A 22,001-nucleotide genomic window follows, 5' to 3' on the forward strand; every position below is an offset into this window, starting at 1 on the left:
TCGTTCGTCTCTTTCTCTGATTGCGTCTCCTTCGGCGAATCGCCGATCTCGTTTGCCCGCTAAGAAAGCGGGTCGTCAGGATGCTTTCGTTCCCTCTCAACGTCATGGGCAGGCTGCTCGCCGTGACGCTCGAGAGGACGCTCAGGATACTTTTGAGTACGCTCAGGACGCTTTTGAGGACGCTTCGGAGGACGCCGAGCAGGAAGAAGACGTGCACCAGGACGCTCGGAAGGACGCTCGTAGTGACGTGTCTCCTTATAAGGAGATAGTTAAGACCAGCAAAGACACGCTTTCTTCTAAGTCTTCTTTATTGTGTAAGAAGCGTAAGGACGCTTCTCTTAGTATTAAGGCAGCCTCGGGCGCCTTCAAGGACGCTCATCGCCGTCAGGACGCTCTGCCTCCTTCGAGCTGTAAGGTTCGCCGCAAGGAAGGCAGCCTAGAGATGAGGCTTTTGCTATTAAGCAACGGGGGTCTTTGATAAAGGCCAGACCCGCTGGACGTACGCCCTCTCTGGAGGGGAGGTCTCCTATTCCTATTAGGGAAGAGGGAGAATTGAGTAGTCCTGCTGACTCGGTAGAAGAGGAACCTTCTTCTGCGTCTTCAGTTTCAGATTACAAGATTCTTGTGCGGCTGTTGCGCTTGTCCTTCGGGGACAAGTTTCAGCCTGCAGCTCCCAAGTCTCCTCCCTCGCAGTTTTCGTCTTCCAAGTCATGTAAGACCCCAGAGTTTGTTGAAATGAAGACTTCGCTCTCCACCAAGAGGGCCTTCAAGAAACTCCAGGACTGGATGGAACGAAGGAAGGATCAGGGCAAGTCAACTTTCGCCCTTCCTCCCTCTAGACTCAGCGGTAAAGGGGGTATTTGGTATGAGACCAAGAAGGAGACTGGGTGTGAGGATCCCTTCTTCAGCACAAGGGGGATTTCTCTAGCTTGGTGGATTCTCAGAGGAGGTCCCTCTTATCCACTGCCAAGGTGACTTGGACCCCTACGGAGACAGACCACCATTTGAAAGGGCTGCTACGGACTCTTGAAGTCTTCAACTTCTTAGACTGGTACTTGGGTGTTCTAGATCTGCAATCTAGAAGCCCGGATTCTCTCAGTTTGGAGGAGCTGTCCAGCGTGCTATCGTGCATGGACAAGGCCGTCAGGGATGGTTCGGAGGAGCTTGTCTCTCATTTTGGGACTGCCTTCCTGAAGAAGAGAGCTTTGCTGTGTAACTTGACAGCTAGGTCCGTTACTCCCGATCAGAAAGCGGAACTGCTCTTTTCTCCTCTTACGAGCCATCTCTTCCCCCAGACTTTGGTTAAGGACCTGGCAAGTAGCTTGCAAGAAAAAGCAACACAGGACCTTTTAGCCCAGTCCTCGAGACGTCCGGCAGTTCCTTCCACTTCATCTTTTGTGCGACCTTCGAAGAAGGTTAAACCCTTTCGTGGGGCTCCTTCCTCGAGGGAGAGAGCTTGCAAGAGGAAGAGCTTCCTTTAAACCCAAGCCATCTAAGTGAAAGTTATGTCCTTCAGACACCAGTCAGAGCCAGACTGAAGTCTTTTGCGGGAGTATGGAGAGAGAGAGATACGGACCCTGGTCCCTCAAGATCGTGGAGCAGGGGTCAAAGATCCCCTTTTTTAGATCCCCTCCTCCTCTTTCCACGACTCCCAGAGACCTTTCTCCGTCATATCAGGGAGAAAAGAAATGAGTGTTGTTCGATCTTTTACAACAGATGATCGAGAAAAGAGCGGTGGAACAAGTCGCGGACCTGGGGTCTCCAGGTTTTTACAACAGGATTTTCCTAGTACCAAAGCAGTCGTCGGGTTGGCGTCCAGTCCTAGATGTAAGCAGGCTCAATCTTTTTGTGGAAAAGATCAAATTCAAGATGGAGACGCCTCAGTCTGTTCTGGGAGCCTTGAGACTGGGCGACTGGATGGTGTCCTTAGACCTGCAGGACGCGTACTTTCACATTCCGATCCACCCTCTTTCAAGAAAATACCTAAGATTCGTTTTAGGCAACAAAGTGTGGCAGTTCAGAGCCCTTTGTTTCGGCCTGACCACGGCTCCAATGGTTTTCACCGTCGTCATGAAGAATTTGGCGAGGTGGCTACACTCTTCAGGGATAAGAGTTTCCCTTTACCTCGACGATTGGCTTATCAGAGCGTCGTCGAGAGAAAAGTGTCTGAAGGACCTGCAGTTAACGTTAGCCTTAGCGAAGTCCCTGCGACTTCTTGTCACCCTCAAAAAGTCGCATCTGACCCCAACACAGTCCATCGTGTATCTGGGGATTCAGATGGATTCAGTGGCTTTTCGAGCGTTTCCGTCCCAGGAACGTCAGCGGTTGCTAGGCTTTAGAGAAAATCTCAGCCTTCTTGGGGAAAGAAACTTGCTCGGCGAGGGAATGGATGAGTCTGCTGGGCACCATTTCCTTGCTGGAAAGGTTTGTTTCCTTGGGAAGACTGCACCTCAGGCCTCTCCAGTTTTTCCTTGCGGACGAATGGAAGGCCAAGGACGATCTCAATGCGATCTTGAGGATCTCAGAGTCGACAAAGAGCCACTTATCCCTTAGTCTTCTGAGCCCCGACCTAGTTTTGTTTTCAGACGCTTCCATTGCGGGCTGGGGAGCAACACTAGGAGGGGAGGAAGTGTCAGGCTCCTGGAGAGGGGAACAGGCAGTCTGGCACATCAATGTCAAAGAACTTGCAGCGATCTTCCTGTCTCTGCAGTTCTTCGAAAAAAGATTGACGAACAAAATCGTTCAAGTCAATTCAGACAATACCACAGCCCTCGTGTATTTGAAGAATCAGGGAGGAACACACTCCCGGACTTTGTTTCACTTAGCGAAGGAGATTCTGCTGTGGGCAAAGGTGAAGAAGATTACGATCCTGATAAGATTCATAGCAGGAGTGCAGAACGTCAGGGCGGACCTTCTCAGTCGTCAGGACCAAATCCTGCCGACGGAATGGATCTTACACAAAGACGTGTGTCAAGATCTTTGGAAGTTGTGGGGACGTCCTCTGGTCGACTTATTCGCGACATCGAGGATGAAGAGGCTTCCTCTGTATTGCTCCCCGGTCCTAGATCCAGAAGCAATTGCTGTGGACGCATTGCTATGGAGTTGGACGGGCCTAGACCTGTATGCCTTCCCACCATTCAAGATCATGGGGGAAGTCATGAGGAAGTTTGCGGCTTCAGAAGGGACGAGGTTGACCCTGATCGCCCCGATGTGGCCAGCGAGTAAGAATGGTTGCAGGCGGAGGTCATGTCTTTCCTTGTAGACTTCCCAAGGACGTTGCCCTGGAGGAAAGATCTACTCAAACAGCCTCACTTCGAAAGGTATCACCAAAACCTCTCCACTCTGGGTCTGACTGCGTTCAGACTATCGAAAAGCTGGCCAGAGCGAGAGGTTTTTTCGAAAGCAGCTGCGAGAGCAATCGCAAATGCAAAAAGACGAGCATACAAGAGCTGTCTATCAATCGAAGTGGGCTTCCTTCAGGGCATGGTGTAAAAAGGAGGGAGTTTCCTCTTCCACGACCTCTGTGAACCAGATAGCCGATTTTCTGCTTTTTCTTAGGAATGTGCAGAAATTAGCAGTCCCGACCATTATGGGATACAAGTGCATGTTGTCGGCGGTTTTTAGGCACAGAGGCCTGGACCTTTCTGACAAGGATCTTCATGATCTCTTGAAATCTTTTGAGACCTCGAAGATTCCTCAAGCGAGACCGCCTTCATGGAACCTTGACATAGTTCTTAGGTTTTTAATGTCAAGTCCCTTTGAACCTCTTCAATCAGCGTCTCTTCGGAACTTGACAAGGAAGGCTCTTTTCCTAACTTCTCTGGCGACGGCGAAGAGAGTTAGTGAAATCCAAGCTTTTAGTCATCTAGTGGGCTTCAAAGGAGACAACGCTGTCTGCTCTTTGAGTCCAACTTTCTTGGCAAAGAATGAAAACCCGTCTAACCCTTGGCCGAAAAGTTTCGAAATCAAGGGTATGTTAAGTCTGGTGGGCCAAGAACCAGAGAGAGTCCTGTGCCCTGTCAGGGCTCTCAAGTTCTATGTTCATAGAATGAAAGAGGTAAGAGGTCCCTCAGGTAATCTCTGGTGCTCTGTGAAGAGACCGGAATTACCTTTATCTAAGAATGCTGTGGCTTTCTTCCTGAGGGACGTCATTAAAGAGGCTCATTCATCTTGCCAGAAGACTGATTTGAGCCTCTTTCGAGTGAAAGCTCACGAAGTCAGAGCTGTCGCTACCTCTCTTGCCTTCCAAAAGAACATGTCAATCAAGGACATTCTTGATGGCACCTTTTGGAGGAGCAATTCTGTTTTCGCCTCACATTACCTAAGGGATGTGAGAACGATTTATGACGACTGCAACTCTCTTGGGCCATACATTTCTGCAGACACAGTCTTGGGGGCTGGAGGTAGCTCTTTCCCTATCCCTTAGGTTTTAGGTTAGCTTTTTAATTGTTGTGTTTTTGGTTTTTGGTGAGTTGTGTGAAGATCTCCCATCTCTTAGTTTAGTGTTCAGGGGGTCTTTGTCTAGGTGGTCAAGTGGTGGTCAGTTGCTTCATAGCCCTCATATGTATGGTTCGATGGTCTTGTCACGTTGAGGTCACGTACCAGTTGACAGAGCATCCAGAGCGCACCAGCACTACAGGTCTCCACCTGGCTGGCAACTCTGATTAAGCAGATGCAGGCTTAAGTGACAGTAATCACAGTGTCTACTTTGCTAACAGGTGAGGAACCAAGGTGTACATCATCTACTTAATTTAAGTTTCCTACAAATCCTATTCTGTCTCTTCCCACCATCCCCAGGAAAGGTGGGATTCAGCTATATATATATCTGTCAGGTAAGTTGCATGAACAAAATGTTATTGTTATAATACAGTTAAGTTTGTTCATACTTACTTGGCAGATATATATAATTAGAGTGCCCACCCTCCTCCCCTCAGGAGACAGTGGCATTGATAAAATATGAATAGAAAATGGGAATGGTTCCTGATATCCGCCTCCCAGCGGCAGGAATGGGTACTACCACCTGGCCGCCCACTGCGTGTGCCGCGAGTTTTGAAATTCTGTCGGACGTCAGAAAATACAGCTATATATATATCTGCCAGGTAAGTATGAACAAACTTAATTGTATTATAACAATAACATATTCACAATTTGTTCATGAAACTTACCTGTCAGATATATATATATAGTTGTATTCTCCGAAGTCCGACAGAATTTCAAAACTTACGACACACGCAGTGGTCGGCCAGGTGGTTACTACCCATTCCCGCCGCTGGAAGGGAGGTATCAGGAACCATTCCCGTTTTCTATTCAGATTTTCTCTGTCGCCGGTACTGTCAACACCTGTTTTCAGTACCTCCGTCTTTGGATTTTGAAACTTCATTGCCGCTTAAGTATCCTAATTGTCTTTTGGTTTATTGACTTGGATTGTGGCTAGGCATACGCTATTATAAATTGATTTGAATTTGATTGTTCTTTGCATAAGATGTCTGAATCTAGTTCGGCTAGTTTCAGAGTTTGTTGTCTGCAAGGGGTAAGGTGAGGCTACTGAAACCTTCGGTAGATTGTCACTGGGTATGCATGAGATGTACGAGGCATGTTTCTTTATTGAAAGATCAACGTAATTAGAGTGATGTTTGACTGATTCCGAAGGGAAGATGTATGATTCGTATGTAGTACGCAAATTAAAGCGTGATAGAATCAGCAGGTCTTCCTCCAAGTAGGTAATGAACTTACTAACCTCCTGTAGACTTTATTTTGCCTAACTGTGGTATGGCCTACGGGCCTTGAGGTCGTGTCTTCGAGAGGTTATTGTGAATTCCATCCATATCTTGGAATCTAAAGTGCTCTTTCTCCAATCAGTGTTGTGAGTGTAGTGAGGTTGTTAGTGCCCCTATAATGCCTCTAGGCCTGGACCTCTGTCTGACTCCCAGGACAAAGGGAGTGGGCAAGTCGAAAGCCGGAGGAGGGTTACGGGGACTCCCCACCGATCTGGCGTCCCTTCGGCAGGACCGACCTGAAGACGCTTCCCAGGCTGCCAAAGATCGTGCACGATTCCTAAAGGATTGCTTCTCGTCCTCCGAGGCGTCCTCCCCGTGCAGGGGTTGGAGCTCTCGGAAGGACTCGCGCCCTCTAAACAGAAGCTTATAGAAGAGGAGGCTTCACGTCCTCTCTCGTCATGCATTGCAATTGTCGCCTGAACATTTTGACGACTTTCCACCGCGGAAGAGAACAAAGACGCAAGATGTCGCACAGGTGGCCGTCGTCTTTGGTCTCAGAGAGGAGGACGCTTCATGTCCTTTCTCTTCTGCTGCTTTGTGGTCATCTCCGGAGAGTTTTGCTGCCTTCTCTTTGCAAAAGAAGACAAGGACGTCATCCGACGATGACGCTTTTGAGTGCCCCAGTCGCTCCAGGGATAGAACTGTTGCGGTCCACGTGAGAAGGAAGAAGGTGTCTCCTCGCCCCTCGTGTTCTCACAGGATCAGCCCTTCCCCTGAGAAGGAGTCTTCTCTGACAAAGAAGATCATCCTTTCAATGCAGCATCAACTTGCTTCGTTGCTTGCCGAGAGAGAGGCAGAGCCGCGTCGTCGGAGGAAGGATGATAGACTGCCTATCAAGAGGTCCAGACAGTCCCCCTCGCCTTCTCTTCGCTCGTCTCTTTCTCCTGTTTCGTTGCCCTCTGGATTTCGTGCGGCTCCCCAGCGGTTGTCTAGAGGGCGCGAGTAACGTCTCCCCAAACGTTCTTCTGTCGAGAGGAAGGAACGTCGTTATTCTCGTAGCAAGGATTGTTCCTGCTCCTCAAGACACTCCCCTCTCCTCTCTTCGTGACGCTCTTCTGCTAGGCAATGTCGTTCAAACTGCTAAGCTTGACACCGTGCAAGCTGCTTCGTTTAGTCAAGCAGCTCGCCAAGATGCCCCTCGCTCGTCCCTAAGGGACGCTCCGTCTGCTACCAAGCATGACGCTAGTTCGGCAGCTAAGCTGGACGCTTCTCTAGCTGCTAAGCTGGTCGCTTTGCATTCGGCTTCGTCACGGGCTGCTCGTCAGGGCACCCAGCGTGACGCTTTTCTGGACACTCGTCAGGACGCCCAGCGTGACGCTTTTCTGGACGCTCGTCAGGACGCCCAGCTTGACGCTTTTCTGGACGCTCGTCAGGACGCCCACCGTGACGCTTTTCTGGACGCTCGCCGACTACAGGACGTTCGTCTTGACTCCCATCTAGACGCTCTACATGAAGATTTGGCATCTGTGCCTGAACCTGCCGAGGCTGTTTTGGAAGACTCACAACCTTGTGCTCTGAACTCGTCTTCTCAGCAACGCCTTATACCTCTTCCTTTGGTGGTTTCGTCTGCCGCTCCTGCAGAAGAGTTAGAAGTGAGCAGCTTGTCGGAGGAAGCAAACGAAGAACAACCTTCAACGTCAGCGTCTTCTGACTACCAGGTCTTGGCCCGCTTACTCCGTGCTTCGTTTGGGGATAAATTCCAACCCTCGGCCCCTCGCTCTCCTCCTCCTCAGTTATCCTCTTCGAAATCCAGCAAGACTCCGGGATTCGTGAAAATGAGGACTTCTCTTTCGACCAAGAGAGCGTTTAAGAAGGGCAAGACCTCTTTTGCCCTGCCTCCGTCAAGACTTAACGGCAAAGCAGGTATTTGGTATAAGACAGTGGGCATCGTTGAAGACGAGGAAGGTGCCTGGTTTCGTCAAGATGACCACTTCACTCTACGAAGAGAGCGTTCAAAAGATTCCATGACTAGATGGACTCCAGGAAGGCGCAAGGCAACACTTCCTTTGCCCTACTTCCAGCGAGGTTTAGCGGGAGAGCGGGCATTTGATATGAGATGGGAGAGGAACAGGGTTTGAGAGTTCCGTTCTCTTTCCAGGACGATTTTGCCAGCTAGATAGACGCTCTGAGGAGGTCTCGCCTGTCCTCTGCTAATTGGTTTCCTAGACACTTTCAGATCTGACATCACATCTGAAAGGGCTGTTCAGGACGAGGGAGACTTTTAACTCCTAGATTGGTGTTTCGGAGCCCTGGACCTGCAGTCTCGGAGCCCTGACTTTCTCTCGAAAAACTATCCAACCTGCATGAATAAGGTAGTTAAGTTGGTTCTGATGAGCTGGCGTCTAGAAGGAGACTAGTAAACTTAAAGATTTTCGGGGTCATAAAACGCCTCTTCTGCGTTCAGGACTGCGCTGCTGAAGGGGAACCTTCGGGTCCTACCTGCCGTAAGCCCAGTCTTCGAGCAGGAATAAGGCTCCTTCCTCGATTTCTACGGGAATCGGGAAGACTATATGCTCGAATTACTCTATTACTTTCTGTCATATAAGTGGGTTCCCTCCATTGACAAAGATACTGAACGTTTTGTCAGGTAAGTGGGTAACCCCCCCATTGACGAAATATAAAACTCTTTGTCACGTAAATGGGTTAGTTCCCATTGACAAAGATCCCAATAACATATCACGTAAGCGGGTAAGCTCTTATTGACAAGATTCGGAAGAACCCTCATTTATAGGCTCTTCGGGAAAAAGACTTGTAGACTACATCCATGAAGTCTTCTGTCTGACAACATAAGAAGCTTGAGCTGTCCTCTTCGGTTCTCGGTTCTAACTTGAGGCTCTCCTTCGACTAATTCTAATCCGTTCTCTTAGCCAGTCGATCTCCATTCCCTCTCTTCCTCATCGAGGAAAGAATGTAGTAGGGAGGTAGCTTTCCAAGTGACTACAATACTCTACGTATTTTACCTTCGCGTCATATTACTATTAAGCGATTGTATGGTTCAAGTTATATACGCATACCGTGGTTATCCCTACGGATGGCAACTGAGAGGACTGTTATTCTAATTGCATTTGATCGGTAATCCCTGCAACCTTCCAGGAGTTTCCGGTTTCCCTTTTTAGATATTTAAGGTATTGTTACGACAACTCCAACTCGGCTTCTGTATTTAGCGAAATCTGTTTTGCTTAAATATACCTGCTTGAGAGTTTCTTTCTGCTCGATGATGATGATAAACCTATTCCTTCGTAGAATGGAATAGCTGGCAACTCAGGCGGAATAGTGCGAGACGGCGAACGTAGGCTGCTGTCACTGTAGAGCAGCTCAGTACCAGCTGGTTCTCTGCCATGCGTGGTCGGTCAACGATCACCTAAGGTGATAGAGAGGAGGTGCCAGGCATCTGGAGAGGGGAACAGATGTCCTGGTACATAATCTAAAAGAATTGGAAGCAATTCGGTTGGCTCTCCAGTTCTTTGAAGAACGAGTTTTGGCCGAGTGGTCCAGATCAACTTGGATAATTCCACAGCTCTCGCATATCTCAAGAAGTATCAAGAAACACTTTCTCTGTCCCTATTCGAGTTAACGAGAGAGCCTGTTATGAGCACATGCATGGAACGTAACGATCCTCAAGAGGTTCTCTGCAGGATTGCAGAAGTCCAGAACGTCCGTGCGGATCTTCTCGATCGACAGCAGCAACTACTGACGTCCGAGTGGACTCTTCACTTAGAAGTATATGTCGAGAGTTGTGGAGACTTTAGAGGTGTCCTTTGATAGATCTCTTCGCAGTGTTGAAGACGAAGAGGCCTCCTCTAGACTGCTCCCTTCTCGATCCGGGAGAGGTAGCAATAGACGCCATCCTATGGAATTGGACGGGGATGGATGTTTATGTCTCTTTTCCCCTATTCAAACTCTTAGGAGAAGTAATAAGATAATTTGCGGCATCAGAGGGAGCGAGGATGACGCTGATCGCCCCATGTTGGCCTTCGAGCGACTTTCCGTTCAGAGGTTGTGTCTTCCTAGCGGCACTTTCCAAGGACCCTTCCCGAGAGAGTCGGTCTACTCTAACAGCCCCACTTCGAGAGGTACCACAAAACCTCTCCGCTCTGAGTCTGACTGCGTTCAGACTATCGAGAAGTTGACCAGAACGAGAGGCTTTTCAAGTATGGAACTTAGACGTAGTCTGGAAGTTCCTGATGTCGAAGCCTTTCGAACCTCTCCTTTCTGCAAACTTAAAGCATGTGACCAGAAAGGCTAATTTTTCTAACCACTCTAGCTACGACAAAGAGGGTTAGTGGGGTTTAAGCCATCAGCAGACATATTGGCTTTAGAGGACATAATGCGGTGTGTTCTCTAAGCCCTTCGTTCTTGGCTAAGAATGAAAACCCGTCTAACCCTTGGCCCAGGAGCTGGAGATCAAGGGGATGTCACAATTTATTGGGAAAGAGCCAGAGAGAGTCCTGTGCCCTGTCAGGGCTCTCAAGTTTTATCTAGGTAAAACTAAAAAGAAAGTCGAGATCCTTCGGACAATCGGCGCTGTTCCGTAAAAAGACCAGACTTGCCCATGTCAAAGAATGCCCTGGCGTCCTTTTAAGGAGCTCTTTCAAAGAGGCTCATTCGTCATGTTTGGACAAGGTTTTAAAACCTTTTAAAGTGAATGCTCACGAGGTGAGGGCGCGGCCTCGGAGGTATTTCAGAAGAGCATGGCACTCGGTAACATCCTGAGTGCCACGTTTTAGCGAAGCAACTCTGTGTTCGCTTCACACTACCTGCGGGATGTGAAGACGACATATGAGATCTGCTGCTCGCTAGGGCCATACGTTTCCGCTGACACAATCTTGGGGGAAAGAAGTACCTCTCATCCTATCCTGTAGAAAATGGTTAGGAAGAGCTGTTAATTATAGTTGTTGGGTCGGCCGCCAGTGGCGGACTTCTCAATTCTTAGCTTTAGTTAAACATCCTTAACTTTGGCTAGGTTGGTCAGGTAGTGATATATATTACTTCTTAGCCCTCATAGTATGGTCAATATGGTCTAGTCACATTGTGGTCATGCTCCCGTTGACAGATCATCTAGAACTCACCAGCTATACAGGTCACTACCTTGCTGGAGAGACTAGTAAAGCAAAAGCCGACTTGGGTGACAGTAATCACGAAGTCAGCTATGCTAACAGGTATGGAACCAAGATGTGAATCATCTGCACGCAATTTGTATCCTAAATCATTCTATTCTGTCCCTTCCCACCTCCAAAGGTGGGATTCAGCTATATATATATCTGACAGGTAAGTTTCATGAAAAAAATGTTATAGTTATGATACAATAAAGTTTGTTCATACTTACCTGGCAGATATATATAATCAAGTACCCACCCACCTTCCCTCAGGGGACTGGCACTAGAAAATCTGAATAGAAAATAGGAATGGTTCCTGATACCCGCCTCCCAGCGGCGGGAATGGGTACTAACCACCTGGCCGACCACTGTGTGTGTCGTAAGTTTTGAAATTCTGTCGGACTTTGGAGAATACAGCTATATATATATATATCTGCCAGGTAAGTATGATCAAACTTTATTGTATCATAACAATATCATGTTGAACTGCAAAACATCATATTTTGATTGTTATGTACATCTATTTTTTGCGGTTTACGGACTGTTTTGTTTTGAAAATAATAGCTATTAGTGAACATATGGTATTAATTGTCCCACTATTTTATTATAGGTGATCTTAATTATCTCACATTCATTTAACAGTATTATATTAATATTTATTTAAATAAACTGTAATTATTAAATAACTAATGAAAACATAAAGGGAAAAAATGTTTTTGCTGCAGTGGTGATGTTTGTTTGAATTATGCATCTGACCTCACATTTCCAAAATTGAAAAATTCCAAAAACCGAAAGATCGGAATGTGTGTGTACTGCACATTTTTTTTAAACATGCATACAATATCTACACATTTATTTACTGATACCCACTGGTGAAAGACTCAAATTACAGTATTTAGAGAGAGAGAGAGAGAGAGAGAGAGAGACTGTTTATTGGTGAAAATTTTGGGGTCGCATGTTATGCGAGATCGCACGTTACTCGAGTATATGTGGTACTTTTCACATTCTTCAATACCACAGTATTAATAATGTCAAGACTTGAATGAGTTTGCTTCATAAAAAAAATCAGCAAAATTTGATGGAATAGGGAATATGCTTGTGTAAGAATGTTTTGTTGGAAATAATGGTGGGTAGAGAATGTTGATGTGCTAATATCTAATAACATTTCTGAATTACAATCTTTTATAATAAAAATTTAGGATTCTGGAGGTAGAAGGGTTTCAGAGATTATTTTTTCCCATACCTATTTAAAACTTTGGAGCCCATGCTTAGAACATATTTCGATCTACACTACATACAGACGTATTCAATTCTACTCTACATATAGAAGGGTTCAAAATTTTAATATTTATGGCCTCGTGCCTCTGGAGATGACTTTAAAGAAGCCCATCTTGTTCTCAGTTAGTCTTAATTATATCTATTATGAAGACTTAATTATCACAATTTTGAAGGGGACTTGTACATCGTTTGAACAAGCTTGAAACCCATATATGTATCAAGAGATACTTCTAAGTTTGGTTACAGTTTTCACCATATTTGGAAAGTGTTAATTTAAACTGAAGACAGACATCCAGCAAACTCCTTCTGTCTCTACTTACAGTAGTATAGTTTTAATTGCAGCAGATCTTTGGATGGTTATTGTTGGTTGTACTGCAGATTAATTATATTTGAATATCTTTAATGGTATAACTACTACTATACACTTTTACTAGTGGGGGTGGTGGTTGTCATTGACAAGTGTGGATTTTAGATAAATATTTATTGCCATACTTAAATGGTTTTTCTTTTCTTTTCTTTCCTAGCCTCAAGATAGGATTATGGAACGTTTAAAGCAACTGGCAGGTCCTTTAGTTGACTTGCCACCAAGAGAAGAAACAATTAGAAAGTTTTCAATCATTTGTCGCCTATGGATTGGAAATCTTTCCTCTTGATATTGGTGAGGATGATGTCAAGGAACTTTTCAAGCCGTACGGAGAATTCGACGAAGTTTACTTTGATAAAAACAAAGGATTTGCCTTTATTAGAATGGTAAGTTTTGAATTATTGAGAAACTTAAAATTCAGTCATAATTTTTAAGTACTGTATTCTTATCAGAAAAGAAAAACGTAACGTGTTATTAGACTGCGCTATTACGTAGTTTTTATTGGAAATAGCTAAATGGTAAAATTAATAAAAATTAGCTCTAGACCACCTATGCAAGGACTAAATTTGAGAAAATCTTAGTTTCTTCTCCTTTATATAGTACTCAAATTTGGTTTGCAAATATAATTATTTTTAATTTTTATAAGGTACACTGCATGTCATGATTTGCTAAGGCTCAATTTTTGGTGTGATGTTTTAAATATTAATATTATTGGCTTTGACTTTTAGGATTACAAGAGTAATGCAGAAAAAGCGCGCCAAGAGCTCCATATGAAGGAATACAAAGGAAGGCAACTAAAAATCCGTTTTTCATCTCCGGGCACAGCTCTCAAAATTCGTAACCTCTCAACTTGGGTCACCAATGAATTGCTGGAGAAAGCATTTAGTGTGAGTGAATGAATATACTCTTTTGTTTTTATGAATACAGTATAATTTGTTATTCGTTACTTGAAGAAATTGAGATATTGTAAATAGTGTTTATAATAGGTCAAAGAATGGGGTTGTTATAAAGTGGGAAAACAGATGACTTTGATATAATTTGAATATTTGTGTTATCTTTGTCATAATTGTTTTTCATTAGAATTAACAGAAACTTAACCTCCACACCATTGCAGGTTTTTGGAGAGCTTGAAAAGGCTGTTGTCTTGACTGACGAACGTGGTCGTGCTACTGGGGAAGGCATTGTAGAATTCGTCAAGAAACCAGCTGCAAATTTAGCTCTGAAAAAATGCATGGATGGTTGCTTCTTCATGGTCTCGTATGTATAACCTCTTACCAAACAATTTTTTAGATTTTTAGTCCATTTGAATTTTCTTTCCATTTAAAGGGTAGTTTTTATACATTTTGCCTTGAGTGGCACCCTGTAGGCATTGCTATAGGACTTGATGTATCTTTTCAATTCTCAGCTGACTCCCCATTTTGCCTTTTACTTTTAATGTTCTCCAATTTCTGCTGTTGAATTTTGACTCAACATTATCGTTAACCTCCATTTAGTTAACTATAGTCTATCCAGAATGTCATGAAACATAGAGTAGGTTTCCGGCGTTGCCGCTTTGCGCCAATTTCATTCATTAAATCTCACTTAAGGCGAAAAAACAGTGCAGATTTGGCATACACTATGCCACATCTCTCTCTGTCTCAGGTCAGGAAGGTTAATAAGCTTATCACTTTGGTTCTGATACCCAAGCGTGACGGTTTAAGATGGAAGGCTCCCCACGACAGCAATTAAGTGCTCAGACACGAGAAGTCATATTCAATGTCCACGAGTACTTCAAAAGGGAGAAAGACAATTTTTTTTTACTAAAACAGTGCCTTATTTTAAAGAAAATGTCTATTAATTTTATCGTTTCATTATCCTAACATCCAAGAAATTGTTTTAATGGAGAAAAATATTATTTTATGAAATATTTGATGTTTGGCACATTCATGCACATTCATCAAGGACACTTGCATGTCTCCCGTACTTTATATGGTGCTCGAACTGTTCCTAAAAAAATTTTTTTTATATGAATGTTTTTAAAATAAACAAAGCAATGAACTTTATGAACTGTTTTCGAAACACAAGGTCAACTTAATCCACAACAAACGTTCAGCTTTTGTGTGACTGGAAAGATTCAGATTATGGGATTAAAAAGGAAATTTTACGACCGTATTAAAGGACCCGGAATTGAAGGATGCTGGGAATAGCTTGAGTCAGATTAAAAGTCTTGAGGAAGTTTGGCATCGTCGCAAACCTACTCGATGTTTCATGACATTCTGGACAGACTATAGTTAGAATATCCCTAGATATTTAAAATTATACACAAATTACAAGGAGGAAGAATTAGGACAGCAAACCATCATACATTTAATTTCCTGCAAATTAAGACCTCCCTAACTTATTAGTTGTTTCATATCATATTCAGTACTATTCATTGTCATTGGACAGCCTGTCCTTTCCCAAACTAACTTTTTCATGGGTATGAAAATAGCTTAGGGGAAGTTTCAACACTCCATTACATGTTGTAAATCTAAGAACATCCAACTCTGCCATAAGCCATGTATAGAAATTGCCATAAGCCATGTATAGAAATAGCTTTGAATATAGAAGTCACCCCTTCTTGGGCCTCATTAACCAGTGGAGATATGAAAAATGAATGGAACTTGAGTATAAGGCTAACAATGTTCAAGAAAATTGGATGAATGCCCCCTCCCTCTTAAAATTTTGGCCCCTCCCCCTCCTATTTTTTTTTGGGGGGGGGCCACATCTTTCAAAAACATTTTGTCATCAACACACAGTATTTTCAGTTCATTTGATGAAAAGTTTTTTAAAGCCATAGTTTCTTGGGATCTAGTTAATTTTATACTTAGTAAGGGCAGTCCTAGACAGTCAACTTTTTATTGCGGTATCTGCTTTGCATTTTCTTGGCATGGTTAAACTCTCTTTTGTTTTTATTTTTTGAGAGAACCTACAAATACATCAATATTAGGCTAATTCCAATTTGAATTATAATTGTATTGTAGTGAGTTATTTTACTTATGGAAATCTGTCAGGAAAGTGTTTCAGAATTGTTTCAGGCCTTGATGTTTGAATTCATTATCCCTTCTATACCCTTCAGGTAGATCAACCAAGAAGTATAAATGCAAATCTATGACAGTGGACAAAGTTTTTTAACCATCTTGTAATATGAAAACCAATTCTTTTTCAGGTCTCCCCGTCCCGTTATAGTTGAACAAATGGCTCTAGTAGATGACAATGAAGGCATGAGCGAGATAAATATCAATAAACGTAATCCCGAATATGTCAAAGAAAGGCAGCAAGGTCCAAGATTTGCACAGATTGGATCATTTGAATATGAGTAAGTACATTCTATAATATAGATTGCTTTAGTACAGTTTTTATATTACGCTTATGTTTTACGATTATACGGTTCTTATTTTAACCTATGATAATGTTTCAAACTTACAATATACCACCACTGTACGCTAGCCTTAAGTTGCCTAGAAATGTTTTTAAATATAGATTTATCACCAGCTCTTTTACATGTAGTGAAGATTTGACTATTATTTTGGTGTATTGCTAGTTAAAAAGGTAAAATATGTAGTTGGGCAGAATATTGATAAATAATTGTTTCTTTGAAGATTTGAGAAATTTTATTCAGTGCTAGATTAAAAGTATTACAGTGGTACCTCGAGATATGAAAGGCTCAACTTACGAAAAACTCGAGATATGAAAGCAAATACGAAAAATTTTACAGCTCTACATACGAAAATTGCTTAAGATACGAAAGGTTGTTGCTGTAAAGTCAGAAATTCGCCCGGACCACCGATAACAATTTTGAAACTCGCGCACCGCCAAATGAGTAGACTCACCACCATCCTCCTGCTCTCCCATTGGTTCCTGATGCTAGTCACTGCCATGAGATCCTTCTCTCCTATTGGTCAGCATCCCTCCCATCATGCATCTACTACGTAGCAGCGTGCTTCTTCGGCCTCTGCATGGCATCATCTGTAGCGTACGCACGCGGTATTCGTTCGTTCTAACGATTTCGTTTATTAACGTAAATTCGTTAGTGATTTCGTTGTGGTATACTTTATCGTGTTGTGTGAGAACTTTATTCCATGCGTATACGCACTACATAACATGATTACGTACAGTATATACATAGTCATGGGTCCCAAGAAACTTGAAATTCACAGAAAGAAGAGGATGCTCTCTTTGGAGACGAAGATGGAGATTATCAAGAAGTATGAAGCTGGTATGTGATTGAGTGTGATCGCCAAGGAATGCGGCTGAAATCCGTCGACAATAGGCACCATCCTTAAGCAGAATGATGCCATCAAAGCAGCTACACCTTCCAAGGGCGTCACTATTTTGTCCAGCAAGAGGACCCACGTGCATGATGAAATGGAAGGGCTTCTTCTTGTCTGGTTAAAAGGCAAAGAAATCGCTGGCGATACGATAACGGAGATGGCAATCTCCCACAAGGCCAGCGCTATTTTTGGCAATTTGATTGCCCAGGCCGAAGACGACGGCGGAGAAGGGACATCGACGCCAACCCCAGACTTCAAGGCTTGTATGGGTGGTTAGAGAAATTCCGTAAACGGACTGGCATCCATTCGGTGGTGTGGCATGGGGAGGCGGCCAGCTTGGACACGAAATCAGCCGAAGCCTTTAAAATGACGTTCGACGAGATGATTATTAAGGAAGGCTACAGTTCTCAGCAAGTCTTCAACTGTGATGAGACTGGCCTTTTTTGGACAAAAAATGCCTCGTCAGACGTACATCACAGAGGAAGAGAAGAAGCTACCCGAGGCATAAGCCTATGAAAGACAGGCTTACGCTCACACTTTCTTCCAACGCCAGTGGGGATTGCAAGGTGAAGCCCATACTTGTCTATCATTCCGAGACTCCTTGAGCCTTAAGGCCCACAAAGTGCTCAAGGAGAAGCTTCCAGTGATGTGGAGGGCTAATGCGAAAGCCTGGGTAACAAGGCTTTTGTTCACTGAGTGGGTAAATCTGTGTTTCCGCCCGACAGTGAAGAAATTCTTGGAAGAGAAGCACCTCCCTCTGAAATGCCTGCTGGTGTTGGACAATGCCCCTGCTCACCCTCCTGGCCTCGAGGAAGATATCCTAGCGGAGTATTCCTTCATCAAGGTTCTTATCTTCCACCTAACACCACCCCTCTCCTCCAGCCCATGGATCAACAAGTGATATCGAACTTGAAGAAGCGGTATATGAAACATCTTTTCAAGAGATGTTTTGACATCACTGATGCTACAAACCTCACCTTGTGTGAATTTTGGAAGGAGCATTTTGATGTTGTGATATGCATCCGACTCATTGACCAGCTTGGCAGGAGGTTTCGAGGCGAACCTTGAATTCCTTGTGGAGGAAACTCTGCCTGATGCTGTATCTGCCTGAGACTTTAAGGGATTCGACGTGGGCGAAGCTGGTGCTGCAGATTCAGAAAAAGTTGACGATCCTGAAACTGTTTTGCAACCAGATCTTGACAAGATCGTTGCACTCAGCAAGTCCATTTCGCTGGTCGTCGCCGAGGACGACATCAACGACCTTCTCGAGGAGCATCAAGAGGAGCTTACGACCGATGCTGAAGGAATTGGAGGCCATGCAACATAACGTCGTTCAAGAGGAGTTCTCTTGCAGCGGGTGAGGAGGAGGAGGACGACCCTATGACAACGGCAGAAATTAAGGATGTTCTAGCTGCTTTTCATAAGAAGCAATCATTCATAGAAAAGAGACAACCTGAAAAGGCTTACACAGGTCGTATGCTTGCACAGTTCGATGACGTTTGCCTGAGTCAAAAGTAGGCAGAAGCAATCTTCCTTGGATAGTTATTTTTTAAAGAGGCCTTTAGTAGGAGTAGTAAGCAAAAAGGAAGAACCAAGTGATACTAAAAAACAGAAAGTTGAAAGTGGCAAAAAAAAGAAAAGAAAAAAGTACAGTACGTATAAAAAAGGAAAAAAAAATTAAAAATTAATTTTTTTTTTATTATTATTATTATAATTTTGTTTAAAGTTAAGTTTTACAGTTTTGTTAATGTGTTTCGTAAAGTTTAGTTTATGTATGTTTATTTACAGGTACCTTAGCAGTATGTAATAAGTTAGGTATTGAATGGTCCAAATTGTTGTAGTATTTCATTGTCTATAGGTCAATTTAGCTTTATTATTAAATTTACTGGGGTGTTTTGGTGGGCTTGGACCGGATTAACCATTTTACATGTAAAATGCAGTCCAAGATACGAAAAGCTCATGATAGGAAGGCCGCCTCAGAACGGATTAATTTCTTATCTCGAGGTACCACTGTATGTTGGTTATTAGGCAGAACATTGATAAATTGAGTTCTCATAAAACTTACAGAATCCACAAACATGAAACAATATAACACTGCAGCATAAAATCAAAGCCCAATAAACCTATTTTACTTGAAATGTACTTGGAAATACTGAGTTCAGCGCATTTCACAACTAACCCATGAAGAGAAAAGTTGACATAACTTTTGATGATCGTAGTGACTTAGCTTCCACCATGTGTAGAAGATCCTTGTGTACATACATAAACAGATTGTAAAAAATAATGAGCTGTGTTGTTGAACTTATCTGAGATGTTGGTTTGACCGGATATTGATGTCTTTTCAGAGTTAATTATTTAATCAATAGTTTATTGTTATTGCTTTTACATGTTAACTTCAATTGTTTTTCTTCTCATTTTTCAGGTATGGGTTGAAGTGGAAGCACCTGTATGAACTCTTTGACAAAAAAAGGGATGCCTTAGAAAGAGAGTTACAAAATGAAAAAAGAAAATTAGAAGAGCAAATAGAATATGCAAAATACGAGCATGAGACAGAGATGTTGAGGGAACGTAAGTACATGCAAGTTTTATTATGGTTAAATGTTTTTGTGCAAAATATATTTTTCTGGTGAATTTGATTGTGGAAGTAGGAAGAAAAAATGAGATGCAAATGGAGAATGTGTTTGCATTACAGTATTGTAGCCTTTACTGATTTTGTATAATCGTATTTTTGTGTTAACTGCAAATAATGCATTTGCCTACCATAAGTTGTCATGTGGGTAAGACACTTATAGAATATAGTACAGTAGTACCTCAGACTTCGAACATAATCCGTTTCAGAAGGCTGTTCGAAGTATGATGTGTTTGAAACATGAAACAAATATCCCCTTAAGAAATACAGGGAACCAGGATAGTTTGTTCCAGCCAACCCAAAAAGTTCCCCTTTTCACATTTTTTCTGTTATTAATGTGTTCAAAGGTTAAATTAACCCTTAAACATCCTCAAAAATTTTCTGTTGGGTGCCGAATTGATGTATGAATCGTCAAAACAAAAAAGTTTTTTTAAAAATTCGCGGAAAAATGGTTATAGGCCTAATTGGCGAAAACTTTTGTATCACGCATCTTGAGGTATGCTGGGAGTTCACAGATCAAGCGGTTTTTTTGTTTGCAATTGTTACCCATTTTGTCATATTGACATAATTTTTGCACCATTTTATAGTAGCCGTTACATAAAGTTTTTTATATGAAAATGTTTACAATTTCATGTAGAATACAAAAAACAACCCATGGTTGTAGCTTTTATCAGTTTTGAAATATTTTCATATAAATAATGTTAAGTGCCAAAATTTCACCTCAGTCAACTTTGACTCTACTGAAATGGTCGTCGGAAAACGCAATTGTAAGCTAAAGCTCTTACATTCTAGTAATATTCAATCATTTACCTTCATTTTACAACAAATTAAATTGGAAGTCTCTAGCACAATATTTTGATTTATGAAATTTCCTTACGTCCGCGCGGTAACTCTTCCAAAAAAAATCAGAAATTTTTTCGTTTGATTGTCGTAATGTTTGCACAGTTTTATATTAGCTGTTACATAAAGTTTTATGTATGGAAATGTGTGCAATTTCATGTATAATATAAAAAACAACCCATGGTTGTAGCTTTTATCAGTTTTGAAATATTTTCATATAAATAACGATGTGCCAAAATATCAACCTTCAGTCAACTTTGACTCGACTGAAATGGTCAAAAAATGCACTTGTAAGCTAAAACTCTTATATTCTAGTAATATTCAATCATTTACCTTTATTGTGCAACAAATTGGAAGTCTCTAGCACAATATTTCGATTTATGGTGAATTTTTGAAAAAAAAAACTTTTTCTTACGTCCACGTGGTAACTTCCGAAAAAATCAGACATTTTTTCGTCCAAAAGTCGTAATGTTTGCACCGTTTTATATTAGCTGTTACATAAAGTTTTATATATGAAAATGTGTGCAGTTTCTTGTATAATACAACTAAGAACAACCCATGGTTGTAGCTTATATTAGTTTTGAAATATTACATATAAATAACGATAAGTGCCAAAATTTCAACCTTCGGTCAACTTTGACTCGACCGAAATGGTCGAAAACCGCAATTGTAAGCTAAAACTCTTACATTCTAGTAATATTCAATCATTTACCTTCATTTTGCAACAAATTGGAAGTCTCTAGCACAATATTTCAATTTATGGTGAATTTTTGAAAAAAAAAAAATTTCCTACGTCCGCACGGTAACTCGTCAGAAAAAATCATAAATTGTCTTAATGTTTGCACTTTTTTATCTTAGCTGTTACATAAAGTTTTATATATGAAAATGTGCACAATTTTATGTAGAATACAATTAAAAACAACCCGTGGTTTTAGCTTTTATCAGTTTTGAAATATTTTCATAAATAACGAATAGTGCCAAAATTTCAACCTTTGGTCAACTTTGACTCGACCGAAATGGTGGTAAAATGCAATTTCATACAATCAACTTACCTGTCAGATATATACATAGCTAAGGACTCCGTCGTCCCGACAGAAATTCAAATTTCGCGCCACTCGCTACAGGTAGGTCAGGTGATCTACCGGCCTGCCCTGGGCGGCAGGACTAGGAACCATCCCCGTTTTCTATCATATTTTCTCTGTCGACCGGTGGTATCAACATTGTTGTTATTACCTCCTGACTTAGATTCATTTTTCATCCTTTGATCATCGTTTTTCGACTTTTTGGTGACGTATTTGGATCGTGTTTGGGCATTCGCTACAGGGACTGTTTTTGGAATAACTCTTTTTGGATTTTTCTCAGTATGTCTGATTCTAATGTGAGTGTGAGAATGTGTGGTGAATGTAGGCTGCAGGGTGAGGATACCGAAAGCTTCGGTTGATCCTCACACTGTATGCCGTAAATGTAGGGGGTTTCAGTGTTCTGCTTTTAATACTTGTAAGGAATGCGAGGGATTGAATGCAGAAGAGTGGAAGACTTTGACTTCTTATTTGAAGAAGTTAGAGAGGGATAGAATTAGACGATTGAAAGGTGTGAGTTCAAGGCCTATTGAGCCTTTCACTGATAATTCTAATCCTACTGATGTAGATTCTCCCTATGTATCTCATTCTCAGAGTGCTTTTTTCGGATTCGGCATCGGAATCGCCAATCTGAAAGCTACAATTA

The 22,001-nt window shown here is 42.4% G+C and overlaps 1 protein-coding gene across 1 annotated transcript in view; it reads left to right on the forward strand.

Moving 5' to 3' along the window:
- LOC135212441 (hrp65 protein-like) overlaps positions 1–22,001 on the forward strand; it is a 183,963-nt gene that overhangs the window by 41,352 nt on the left and 120,610 nt on the right. Inside the window, 6 exon segments of the mRNA XM_064245812.1 lie at positions 12,683–12,795; positions 12,797–12,901; positions 13,244–13,402; positions 13,630–13,772; positions 15,703–15,852; positions 19,230–19,375. Coding sequence (XP_064101882.1) covers positions 12,683–12,795; positions 12,797–12,901; positions 13,244–13,402; positions 13,630–13,772; positions 15,703–15,852; positions 19,230–19,375 — 816 coding nt within the window.

Source organism: Macrobrachium nipponense, chromosome 41 (assembly GCF_015104395.2).
Source record: "Macrobrachium nipponense isolate FS-2020 chromosome 41, ASM1510439v2, whole genome shotgun sequence".
Taxonomy (NCBI): Eukaryota; Metazoa; Arthropoda; class Malacostraca; order Decapoda; family Palaemonidae; genus Macrobrachium; species Macrobrachium nipponense.